We start from the raw sequence: 13,238 nt of genomic DNA, 5'->3' as shown, positions 1-13,238 counted from the left end.
GTAAGCTCGAGAAGAGCCCCGGGAAGAGCGGGGTGGTAGTCGTGGGGGCCATCTTAAGCGTCATCATTGTCCTCGCAGTAGCGAAGCTTCGTGCTGGCGGCGGAATGCAGTGGATTCTATCGCAATTAAAGATTTAAAACCTGGAAACCGTGAGTAAAAAATCTAAGAAGAGTTTAAAAATTGAAAGATTTAGCCACGGATGAGCTTAAAAAAGGAAGTCGACCTCTCCTAATTGTGAGACTGTGATACAGTAAACTGATCCCCTGCCGGGAAGAGAAAGGAAGCATTTAATTTATTAACAATTGGACTTTGAGCCCTCGCAGGAAGCCAGATCCAGGGCCCCGGAGGCTTCTGCGATTGACTTTGAGGACTAGAAATTGCAAAAAAATAAAAGTGAGCTGATTGAAAGAATATTAAAGGACAAAGTAACCAGATCAGGCAACAAAATGGATTACAATGTTTCGGAATAAACCCTCCGCCATTTCCTGCGGTGTAACTGGTGGGTTTCCCACGGGACTGGAACAGATAAGATGGCCTCAGACCCAGCAGCTGAAAAAGATCAGCCTTGGCAAAAAATATTTGCAGAGCTGCGTGACATTAGAAAGGGACTGAACTCGTACACCACCTTGCTGTGGGAATGCGCTTTGTCGCGGGAACACAATGAACAACTAAGAGAGGTGAACAGAGAAAGCAGCACGGATAGAAGAATTGACATAGAAGTTGAAAAATTGGACGTGGAGGATAAAAAGGAAGCACCAACATTGAACATTTTCACGACACATGAAGAATTGACACAACAGGAAGAGGAAGAAGAAGAAGAATGGCAGAATGTTCCACAAGTGGGAGATGTGGAACAGAAAAAGGACTGGACTCAAGAACTTCTCAAGGATGGACCAGAGAGGGCTCTTACCCTCCCAGTGAGAGAGGGAGGACAGGGTACCCTCTGGGAAGGTAGACAGAAAGGTATAGGTGGGAAACTGCAGAAGTGGGAGGAAAGGGTTTTGTGGAAGCTTTGGGAAAGGGTGGGAGTGGGTTAATAGAATGTAAATGTAGATAGAGATGGATGATATGGAATGGCCTTATACTGGTATGTCATATGGACTTCGCTGTAAGCTTTTGGAAAATCTGGATCTGGGGGAAGGGGGGAGCAATGTTATAATGGTCTGAAATAATAGCTGATTTAAGAGTTAATATTAGAATGATGATTCATTGTTAATAAAAATTATAGGCAGAAGGGAAAACATTTATAGAATGAATAAAGGGAATTAGAAATATTTGACATGAAATATTAGATAAAGGTGATTGCAATAGTATATGGAAGAAGGGTTGAAAATAAGAACAAATGATTGAGAGAATAATATGTAAGATTAGCAAAATTACAATGAATACTGTTTAAACAATATCGTAACAGGGACCCAAGGTGGGGGAGGTTGAGGGAGTCCAAAGGGTGATGATCAAGATTTAAGTTAGAGATTTTGTCTTTGATATTTTTTGTTGTTTGCATTTTTGTTTTTGTATTTTATATTTTTGTACTGTGTATTTTTGTGTTTTGTATTTCTGTATGTGTGTGTTGGAAAATCTTCAATAAATATATTTTTTAAAAAAATGAAATAATAACAGCGAAGAAGAGGAACTCAAATGGAAAATGGGGTAAATATAAAGATCTAATAGAAGAAAAGGGAGGGAAGCTCAAATTAAAGGAATATGAGGAAATAAAACATTTTTTGACAGGAAACTCCATTGTTTACAAGGTCTTCTATTTCTTACTTCTAACTTCACCAATACACTACTGGTCGATTTTTAACTAATGAAAGGGAATTTAAAATGTGACAAACACATTTTCTTCAGCAATTCCAGAGGGAATCCTTAGAATTGAATAAATACCTACATTCCTTCTTGATGATTAACAGGGCTATAATTTGAGCTGCTGCTTCTCAAAAAACCCTGGTGGACTTACAGTGGCCACTGGGAAACCTAATGCAAGTCTGATTTTGGATTCCATCATCTTGGGAAAATAAACTACCATTTAAACAAGACAATTTTAACTCAGAAAAGAGAAAACGTGGTTTCTGCATAGAACAAACATTTGCCTTTGTATTGAGAATGGTGGTTTTAGTGGTCTTGCTGCTGGAACTGTTTTCTTACAAAGCATGTAGGGCTCACCTAGCAAAATGCAGGCTCCAAGGTCCACACCATCCACTTCACATGTATCATCAGCCAGGAGAGTTCCTCATTGGTGGCATCGTTTCCCACGGTGGCTTCATCTCCTCTCCGGCAACATTCACTGAGGAACCCCCACCAGCGCTGCCTGAACAGTTTGTGTGAGAACTAAGTCAGACATTTTTTTACTGCAGAGGAATGATCAAACCAAGAGCTGCAGCCTCAGCATAATGACTGAGGCTGCAAACCTCAACCCATTTACCTTGGGATAACCACTTTTGATTTCATTGGAATGAAAAAATCCATAGGAATGTCTTGTGAATTAAAAGAATACTATAGAAGCTTCCATTTCTCAATAGGGAAATGAATATAAATGTATTGAAGTTTGTGTGTGTGTGTGTGTGTGTGTGTGTGTGTGTGTGTGTGTGTGTGTGTGTCTGAGATAACCCTTTTGAAAAAGTCGGTTTTGATAGACTTTATCTGAACAGGAGTGTTAGTGGAAATGAATTAAAAAGCTTTACAGAAGCTAAATGCTCATATTGTTTCATTTCCTGATCTTAGGCTAAAGTTTGTTTCATGATGATGAAGTATAGAATTCTGTGAATTGCAACCACCATCTCTGCCTCATGAATAAGGAAGGGGTCATTGCAGGATAGAGCTCAGAAACTTTGTAAATGTCAGGGAAAGGCTTCAGATGTTTCAGGGAAAGACCCCAGGGGTTCCAATGTTCCTATGGGCACCACATTAGCAACCACTGGTCAAGATACCATTGGCTTTAACACATTAGAGAACTGGGACAAAACTAACAAAATGTATTTCAATAGGGACAAATGTCAGGTTCTGCACTTAGGCAGGAAATACCAGCTGCACAAATATAAGATGGGGAACACCTAGCTTGCCAGTACAGTGGTACACCTCGGGTTACAAACACTTCAGGTTACAAACACTTCAGGTAAAAACTCCACTAACCTGGAAGTAGTACCTCGGGTTGAGAACTCTGCCCGAGGATGAGAATGAAAATCGCGCACCAGCAGTGCAGTGGCAGCAGGAGGCCCCATTAGCGAAAGCACGCCTCAGGTTAAGAATGGTTTCGGGTTCAGAATGGACCTCTGGAATGAATTGAGTTTGAAACCTGATGTACCACAGTAGTACATATTAAAAGGATGAAGAAGTTTATATCAACAGAAGTATAGTGCCCCAATCAGAAGAAGTAATAGAGCAGCTCTGTTCTGCCCTGCTCAGACCACACCTGGTGTATTGTGTTCAGTGCTGTTCCCCACAATTTAACAAGGATATTGACAAGCTGCAACATGTGCAGAGGAGGGTGACACATAACATCAAGGGTCTGGAAGCCAAACCTTATGAGGAAAAGGTAAGGGGGTTGGGTATGTTTAGCTATGAAAATAGAAGACTGATGGGAGGTATGGCAGCCATTTTCAAATATCTCAAGGGTTGTTACCAGGAAGATGGAGCAAGCTTGTTTTCTCTTGTTCCAGAGGGTAGGACCCAAACCAATGGATTCAGGTTTCAAGAAAGGAGATTCTGTCTAAACATCAGGAAGAACTTGCTGATTATAAGAACTGTTCAGCAATGAAATGGACTGGGAGTTAACTCCACTAAACTCTATATGATTAACTACTGTGTTGATATGTAAATGGATATATCTGTTCCTTCTGATACTGTTTACAACTCTCATTCTAGGGTGGTGCCTAAGATTTACCAGCACATTGTGGCCTTGGCATTTGCAGTCAAGGAGATCAACGAAGACCCTCACATCTTACCCAACACTACCATCGGCTTTCACTTGTATGACAGCTATAACAATGCAAGGAACACATATCTCGCCACATTGCTGCTTTTATCCAGGGTGGAGAAATTTGTTCCTAACTATATATGTGATGTTGAAAATAATCTGGCTGGGGTCATTGGAGGACTGGATTCTGAAATATCCTTTTATTTGGCAACTGTTTTGGATATCTATAAGATCCCGCAGGTAGGACACCCATGTACAATACCTCTATTAGCTTGCATAGACTGAGAAAGAGGCTGAATTAACGGCACCAGTTCAGGGAGCATCACGAGTTCAGGCTGAGGGTGAAATTCGGAGCAGAACCTTCAGATCCTTGGAAAATGAAGGTGGTACAGAGTTAACATAAAATAAAATAAAATAAAAATGACCTTAATAAGAAAGTGTGCAATACCAGAAAAAATATGTCACACTACCAATCTCTTACACACACCTCAAGGACACTGATATCCCAAAAGCCAACTGAATGTTTAGGGGGAAAGGCTTTTCAAATTAAAGACACTCCAAAGGTACGGCAAATTGCAGATACAGTCCAATTCTGCAGGAGAACATTAATAGTACTCAGCAGCTGGTTCGAAAGTGAAATCAATGATCATAAATGAAGTATGAGAAGCCATGAAAAAGAAAAGGCAGAAATGGAAGTTGTGGCAGTTGGGGTATGTGCATCGTGAAGACGAAAGAAGCTTCAGAGAAGGAATGTGTATCCGACCCAAGTTGCAATTCTGACATGGCTACAGTAAATAATGTTTCATATAGGGGTAGGCAATCCTCTGTTTAGGGCATGGTGTGTCCCTCCAATCAGTTTTATCCATCTTACAAGACCCTGCAAGTATGCATAAGCTTGGTTGATTGTTTGGTTTTTTTAAAAAGATAAAATAGGAACAATGCCCCTCTCTGGTCAACAGAACAAATGTTTAAGAAGCAGGAATGGGAGATAACCCCTATTTTCAGGCCATTTGCATTTGTATCTTTTCTATAAATGAGAGGGCCTGCAACCCCTGGTGGGTGCCCAAGGGCATATCTGACTAACATGATTTACCACATAATGTATATGAGTAGTTTGAAAGAATTCTGCAAATATTACTTGGTCTCTTCTCTTTCTCCATTACTGCTTTAGCTCATTTATGGCTCTGCTCCAGTGATGAATAACAAAACCCCAGGGCTTCCGTTCTACCAGATGGCAGCCTCAGAAGCCCTTCAGTATAAGGGAATTGTCTCTTTGCTTCTACATTTCAGGTGGACGTGGATTGGAGTCATTGCAACAGACAATGACAATGGAGAAAGATTTGTGCAAACCATTTTCCCAATGTTTACCAAGAGTGGTGTCTGCTTTGCATTCATAGAAAGAATCCCCAATTTTAGTTTTATTTCTGAAATTACTGGAATGATACAACAGGGTGCAACAATAAGCCAGAAAATATTTATCAGCAAAGCTAACGTAGTGGTTGCCTCTGGAGAATCTTATTCCATGGGAACTTTTAGATGGCTTCCTTACCTATCAGAACATGATGACATAAGAAATAATGTAAAAAGTAAAGTATGGATAACAACAGCCCAGGTTGAGTTTGCTTCATTTGTCTTTCAAAGTAATTGGGATTCAGGAATATTCAGTGGTGCTATATCCTTTGAAATTCATTTTAGAAACCCACCAGGATTTCATCAGTATGTTGTGCACAGAAACCCTGCCACCCCAGATAGGGACGGTTTTATCAGGGACTTCTGGCAACAAGCCTTTGAATGTGTATTCCCAGATATCAATGCATACAATGCAGAGGGGGATATTTGCACCGGAGAAGAGAAGCTGGAGAGCCTTCCTGGATCACTTTTTGAAATGAGCATGACAGGTCACAGTTACAGCATCCACAGTGCTGTCTACGCCATGGCCCATGCTTTGCATGCCATGTCCACATCCAGACTCAGACACAGAGGAATGGTGTACGGAGGGAGAGGGAAGAATATGGATCAACAGTTTTGGCAGGTAAAGGCTGAACATCCTCAACTGGCAAAGGCCTGTTCCTTCCAGAATCCTATCAGCTTGCTCTTTCCTCTCAAACATTTGCGCAGGTGTATTAGGAAGAAAACCCAGAACTGAATTTATAATTCTACAGACAGAGTAGGAGATAGCACTGTTATGATAGTATCCTAGATGATTCCCCACATATTGTGCTGCTTGCAAATGGCAGTAGACCCTATAGGGAAGGGAAATGATGGTTGTGTCCTTCCTTGAGCAGGTACTGCTCTGTGTTTGAGCAGAAAGCATTTGTATGAGGAAAGCTTTGCAGTCCAAGGATATCCCACTCCATTGAAAGGTGCCACTGCATTTATATATAGGAAGCTGTGGTAACGGTTGGGAGCGATGTTCAGCATTACCTCTATCCCATATCAACCAAATCCTTCCTTAGAGGAGGTGTCGCACATTAATGCCTTGTCTTCCAAGATGTTCAGTGACAGGGAGAAGGAGGAGAGAGAGAAAAACCTCGCTACTCACACAGATTTAGCTTGTGGGCATTCAGAGGGAGATGGGTTATAAGGAAGTTTGAGAGAGAGGCAGGCATGTGAAAGAAAACTGGTTGACTCTTTCCAAGTTTGGACCTGAATCCACTGACAGTTGACGGAATCACCCCTCACCATTTGCTGTAGCTTCTGCTCATAGGGGGGAAATGCTCCTCCCTGCATTAGACTGCAGTCTTTTCCAATCCCCTGTATTTTCTGTTTTCATTCTAGCTCCATCACTTTCTAAGAAGCATCTCATTTAACAATACGGCAGGAGGTGTGGTCTTCATCAACCAGAATGGGGAGGCAGAATCTAGTTTGGACATTGTCAATTGGATCATATTTGCCAACCAAAGTTTGCACAGAGTGAGAGTTGGCTGGATAGATCCACAAGCTCCTGCAGAACAAGCATTTATCCTTGATGAAGATGCCATCACATGGCACAGTTGGTTTAACCAGGTAGAGTTGCATTGTTTGCTAATTCAAAAGAGATTCAGTATTGAATAAGCAATCATTATCCACCTGCAAGTCTACTCACAGTCTTTTGAGTCGGAAATTGATGAGTGGTGTATGACCAAAGCATTCAGGTACCAGATGAAAAACCAAAGGTTTACTGCTAGAAGACCAATATTTTATTAAAGAGGTTACAGAACTGAACAACCCGTTTACTAAAAAATATAGTTAAGTATGGCTAACAGTGTATATATGCCTTAGGGGGATCCGAGTTCAGACAAAAATAACAAAAGCTAGGTTGTCTCAACTTAATCCAAACCATTCACAGACCCCACTACAAGTTGCATCCTTGCAAATGTGGTTTTTGCATTGCACAATCCTTCATCTGAATGTGGGTCATTAGGTCCAAATAAAATAAAATAAACCAAAGCGATTTGGATTTCTTTACACTTATTAAATACTGATTTCTGACAGAGTGAAAGATGATGTATGATTTGTTAAGTCCCAGGATATTGTCTTTCTTGCTAGAAAGTTGGGGAAAGGAGGCATAATAATACCAGAGGAAGAAACTGAGAACAGACAGCAACAGTTGCAGGAGAACATTCATCTTCTCAGGGTGCCGGTGGAAGAGGTGGAAGGAGGAGAAGTGGTGGGGAATGAGAGAGCGAAGGAGGGACATGGGAAGAAACGTGTGAAGAGGAAGAGAGCATCAATCTTTAAAAAGGAATGATCTTTAAAATTAGTTTTAAAATGTATTGTCAGGGACTGGGTAGAGGAGGAATGGTGGAGAACGCCTCCCCAGCCTGACCCTTCCAGGGAAGAAGAAGACAGTTCAGAATTACAACAGGGTTTTGAGGGAGGTCACAGCTCAGAGGAGGATGAGCGGGGAAGTTGGGAAATAATGGGAGAGGAGGAGGAGGCAGAGCTGGAGCAGGGGGTTGACACTTTACCACTAGAAAGCATTCCAGACCCACCATCTCCCAGATCCTGACGAACCTTAAAAGTATGAGAGTGAAGGGCTTGAAGAGAGATGGCCATAGCTGCCAAGTCTCCCGTTTTTCGCGGGAAACCCCCGGATTTTAATCTGTTTCCCGCTGCCATCCCGAAATTAGATAAATCCCGTAAATCTCCCAGGATTTCCTACCTGCTATGGAGGTTCCTTCTGCGCATGTCTAGACATGCGCAGAATGATTTTGGGTGCCAATCTGCCCATGTCTGGCCACCGGAAATCGGGCAGAGCGGCACCGGAAGTCACTTCTAAGCGACATCCGGTGCCGTTCTGCCCATTTCTGGGCACTGGAAATTAGGCAGCGCACTGCTGATCCCGGATTTTTCTTACCAGGAGTTGGAGGGTATGCAGATGGCCCTAAGCAGCGACCATAGGCAGGGTGCTGTTCACGAATGAGAATGTGAGAGAGAAGGGGTTGGAGATTTACTCAGGACAATGCCATTATTCCAAGAGGCTGCATTCCCAAGCCTCTCTCTGTAAATTTTGAATAAAAAGTAGATGGTAAGGACTTTTCCTTTTCTTATCCATTCCTGGCAACCTGCAGTGGGAGTTGGTTCCTCTGCCGCCTGACAGGTATATTTTGTTCTTAACATGCTGAGAATTGTGTTGCAGCTTGCCAAGGAGTATCATGGGGTTTGGATAGCTTCATTTCAATTCACGTATTTGTACAGAATATTTTTGTAGTGGAATTCACAAAGATTGCATTCCATAACAACAACAACAACAACCACAATCACCACCACTCTGGGTGGGTTTCCCCAGCCATTGTGGCTGCCATATTCAGAACTCTTCCCCAGGCAGCATCTTATGGGTCTAAGTATAGGTGTAGCCACCGGCACCGAAATCAGTTCTACAGCTGTCTACCAAGGGGACAAAATACTCAAAAGTAAAAATTATAACAAAATTAACAGAAAAAACTAGAGTAACTTCAAAGTGTACTTTAATGGACAGGGCAATCTTTGCAGAACAGATGGGGCAGTACACACCCCATATTAAAGGAATATCACAAAACTTCAAACATTACTACTACGACGAATTTGAAAGAAAGCAATTGCTCTCTGTACGGCCATTACATATTACTGAAATTCTATGTCAGTTTAGTAACATAGAGAAAGGCCCAAAACATAAAGGATTCCAAAGTCTCTTAATGAACCTTCTGCTCTTTCATTTATGGATTAGACTCAGCCTCATTCTGTCTGTACTGAGAGATGTCTTCCAGGATCCAGCAAGAAAGTGAAGGAGGGACAGCCACCTTGCTGCTACGATTGCATCCCATGTGCAGAGGGGAAGATTGCAAACCAGGATGGTAGGAGAAATAAATAGATTAAATAGATCCAGACTCAGTATTTAGGACTGAACGGTGCTGTAAGGAAGGCTGAGTTTAAGTTTCAAAAGAGATGATCTAATGTGCGCGTGATTCTGCCTCTGTGAGCATTGCCCTTCAGATAGTCTAAATATGCTAATCAAATGAGAATGACTATGCATTGAGAGTAGTTGGGTGGTATGTGGTTCAAATAATATATAGAGGGGGCCTTGCCACTCCTTCTGACTTACACAGGCTGCACCCAGGCAAGTATGTATAAACATTCAGATGTCAATGGCTCTGGTTGAGACATTTACAGGACCACATAGCTCTGAACCAATTAAATTCAACAATACCACATCGAACAGTATTCAATATGTATTTTAATTTGAGCAGAGCTTTTTTTCTTCTCAGACAGAAAGTCAACATCAGACCCAACAAGGTGATATGAGCTAAAGGTCCTTTCCTTATTTTTTCCAGATATGAATGACTGTAAGAAATGCCCAGACAAGGACTATCCAAGCAAGAACCGGAATGCATGTCTACCCAAGGATATCAGCTTCTTGTCTTATGAAGAACCTTTGGGAATCAGTTTAGCTTGTTTCTCTCTTTCCCTTTCCTTGATCACAGCTCTGGTACTAGGTACATTTATGAAACACCACGACACACCCATTGTCATTGCAAACAACCGAAACCTCACCTATGCTCTCCTCATCTCTCTCCTGCTCTGCTTCCTTTGTGCATTACTCTTCATTGGCCGACCAGAGAAGGTCACCTGCCTCCTCCGACAAACAGCTTTTGGCATCATCTTCTCAACTGCTGTTTCTTGTGTCCTGGCTAAAACCTTCACGGTGGTTTTGGCCTTCATGGCTACAAAACCAGAGTCCAGGATGAGGAAATGGGTGGGGAAAGGACTAGGCCACTCCATTCTCCTTTCCTGCTCCATAGTCCAAGCAGGGATATGTACTGTGTGGCTGGCAACCTCTCCCCCATACCCAGATGTGGACATGCACTCAGTGACAGAAGAAATTATACTAGAATGTAATGAGGGGTCTGTGGCCATGTTTTACTGTGTCCTCATCTACATGAGCTGCCTGGCAACTGTGAGTTTTGCTGTGGCTTTTCTCGCCAGGAAGTTACCAGACAGTTTCAATGAAGCCAAGTTCATCACTTTCAGCATGTTGGTCTTCTGCAGTGTTTGGCTGTCCTTTATTCCTTCCTACCTGAGCACCAAGGGAAAATATATGGTCGCTGTGGAGATCTTCTCTATCCTAGCCTCCGGTGGTGGGCTGCTGGTTTGCATCTTTTCCCCCAAATGTTATATAATCCTTCTGAGGCCTGAGCTGAACAATAGGGAACAGCTTATTAGGAAGAAAAATTAAAGAATTAAGAAACCTGTCCTTTCTGCATTTTGTGCTTTTCTCTATGTGTACAAAAGAATATTTGCAAACATGTGTTCAGCAGCTGCCTTACAAAAAAAAATTCTAGACCTGGTGATTGATGAAAGTTAGTCATAAATGTTGATTATTGAATTCACTCTTTAGAAAAGAGTGAACAGGTGATTTACCTCTGATGCTCTGAAAAAGCCATTTTCTTTTGGGCTTTATTTTTTAAAAAAAAAATGTGTATGGGCAGCTCTGATTTAGTCTCTGGCTCTGTTTTGGCATCTAGTTTTGGGTTATTGGGCTGCATCTTCTTCCCCAAAACTTATATCGTGTTGCTGAGGCCAGAGTTAAACAGCAGGGGGCAGCTTATCATAAGAAAGAATTAAAGCACGAACAAGTCTATTTGATGTGGCTTAGGTGGCGCTGTGGGCTAAACCACTGAGCCTAGGGCTTGCTGATCAGAAGGTCGGCGGTTCGAATCCCTATGATGGGGTGAGTTCCCGTTGCTTGGTCCCAGCTCCTGCCAACCTAGCAGTTCGAAAGCACATCAAAGTGCAAGTAGATAAATAGGAACCACTATAGCGGGAAGGTAAACGGTGTTTCCATGTGCTGCTCTGGTTTGCCAGAAGCGGCTTTGTCATGCTGGCCACATGACCTGGAAGATATACGCCGGCCATAGCTGCCAAGTTCTCCCTTTTTTTAAGGGAAATTCCCTTATGCTGAATAGGCTTCCTCGTGAGAAAAGGGAAAACCTGACAGCTATGACGTCGGCTCCCTCGGCCAATAATGCGAGATGAGCGCGCAACCCCAGAGTCGCTCACGACTGGGCCTAATGGTCAGGGGTCCCTTTAACTTTACCTTTATAATAGCTGGACTGAATCTCCTTGTATTCATTTTGCCTCAACACAACAAAAGTGTCCCACAAAGCCCTTAGAGCAGCCAATGTAGCTGTTCTCCCTTACAAAATACACTCATTAAGGGAAGCAGTGGCTCATGTAACCTAGACTCATTGAGCTGGTGAGGACCCTAATTCTAAGATGCTGACTACATATTTTGGAAACCCAATTGGTTACAAGGTCTTCTATAATGAGCTTCTAACTTCCAACTTCAACAATTCACCACTGGTCTCTTATTATCTAATGAAAGGGTAATAAAAATAACAGTTCTGAATATGTGACAAACAAATTTTCTTCAGCAATTCCAGAGTGAATTCTTAGCAGTAGATGAATAAGTGCATTCCTGCTTGATGATTAACAGGGCTATAATTTGAGTTGCTGCTTCTCAAAAAAAAAAAAAAACCAACCCCTGTGGCCACTGGCAAACCTAATGCAAAATATACTAAAATTGATCAGAATTAATCAGACTTGTGATCCACATATCTGATTTTGGATACTCCCAGATTGCGTCATTTTGGGGAAATAAACTACCATTTAAATGAGACATTTATTTTATCTTGGAGAAGAGAAAACATGGTTTCTGCATTGAACAAACTGTTGCCTTTGTATTGAGAATGCTGGGTTTAGTGTTCTTGCTGCTGGAACTGATTTCTTACAGTGTATGTCAGGTTCACATAGCAAAATGCAGGCTCCAAGATCCACACCGTCCACTTCACATGTATCATCAGCCTGGAGAGTTCCTCATTGGTGGTATTGTTTCCCATGGTGGCTTCATCTCCTCTCCAGCAACATTCACTGAGGAACCCCCACCAGCACTGCCTGAAGAGCTTGTGTAAGAACTAAGTCACTCATTTATTACTGCAGAGAAATGATCAAACCTAGTGTTGCAGCCTCAGAATAATGACTGAGGCTGCAAACCTCAACCCATTTACCTAGGGATAAGCACTTTTGATTTAAGTGGGACATAAAGGTATAGGTAAAGAGACCCTGACCATTAGGTCCAGTCGTGACCGACTCTGGGGTTGCGGCGCTCATCTCACGTTATTGGCCGAGGGAGCTGGCGTACAGCTTCCAGGTAAGCCGCTTCTGTCAAACCAGAGCAGCACACAGAAACGCTGTTTACCTTCCCGCTGTAGCGGTCCCTATTTATCTACTTCCACTATGACGTGCTTTCGAACTGCTGGGTTGGCAGGAGCAGGGACCAAGCAACGGGAGCTCACACGGTTGCAGGGATTCCAACCACCAACCTTCTGGTCAGCAAGCCCTAGGCTCTGCGGTTTAACCCACAGTGCCGCCTGCGTCCCTTAAGTGGGACATATGCTGATGTAAAAATCCATAGGAATCTCTTGTGAATTAAGAGAATACTGTAGAGGCTCCCGTTTCTTGATAGGGAAATGAAAATAAATGTATTGAAAAATGTGTATATATTTGTATTTCTGAGGTAGCCCTTTGGAAAAGCCATTTTTGATAGACTTTATCTAACAGGAGTGTTAGTGAGAATGAATAAAAAAAACCCTGTTCTGAAGCTGAATACTCATATTGTTTCATATTGAATTCACTCTGTAGAAAAGAGTGAACAGGTGATTTACCTCTGATGCTCTGAAAAAGCCATTTCCTTTTGGGCTATATTTTTCAAAAAATAATAATGTGTGTGGGCAGCTCTGGTTTAGCCTCTGGCTCTTTTTTGGCCTCTAGTTTTGGGTTATTGGCAGGGCCGTCTTCAGCAAACCTG

General features: G+C 42.3%; 1 protein-coding gene across 1 annotated transcript; it reads left to right on the top strand.

Moving 5' to 3' along the window:
* Nucleotides 1-2,205: 2,205 nt before the first annotated feature.
* Nucleotides 2,206-10,607, top strand: LOC118095643 (vomeronasal type-2 receptor 26-like). Its single transcript, XM_060281272.1, has 5 exons — nucleotides 2,206-2,321; nucleotides 3,862-4,153; nucleotides 6,692-6,919; nucleotides 9,102-9,228; nucleotides 9,706-10,607. The coding sequence occupies exons 1-5, from the start codon at nucleotides 2,206-2,208 to the stop codon at nucleotides 10,605-10,607; spliced, it is 1,665 nt and encodes a 554-aa protein (XP_060137255.1).
* The last annotated feature ends 2,631 nt before the right edge of the window (nucleotides 10,608-13,238 follow it).

This window comes from Zootoca vivipara, chromosome 13 (genome assembly GCF_963506605.1).
Source record: "Zootoca vivipara chromosome 13, rZooViv1.1, whole genome shotgun sequence".
Taxonomy (NCBI): domain Eukaryota; kingdom Metazoa; phylum Chordata; class Lepidosauria; order Squamata; family Lacertidae; genus Zootoca; species Zootoca vivipara.
The sequence above is the reverse complement of the archived record's forward strand: the minus strand, read 5'-3'. Positions and strand labels throughout refer to the sequence as shown.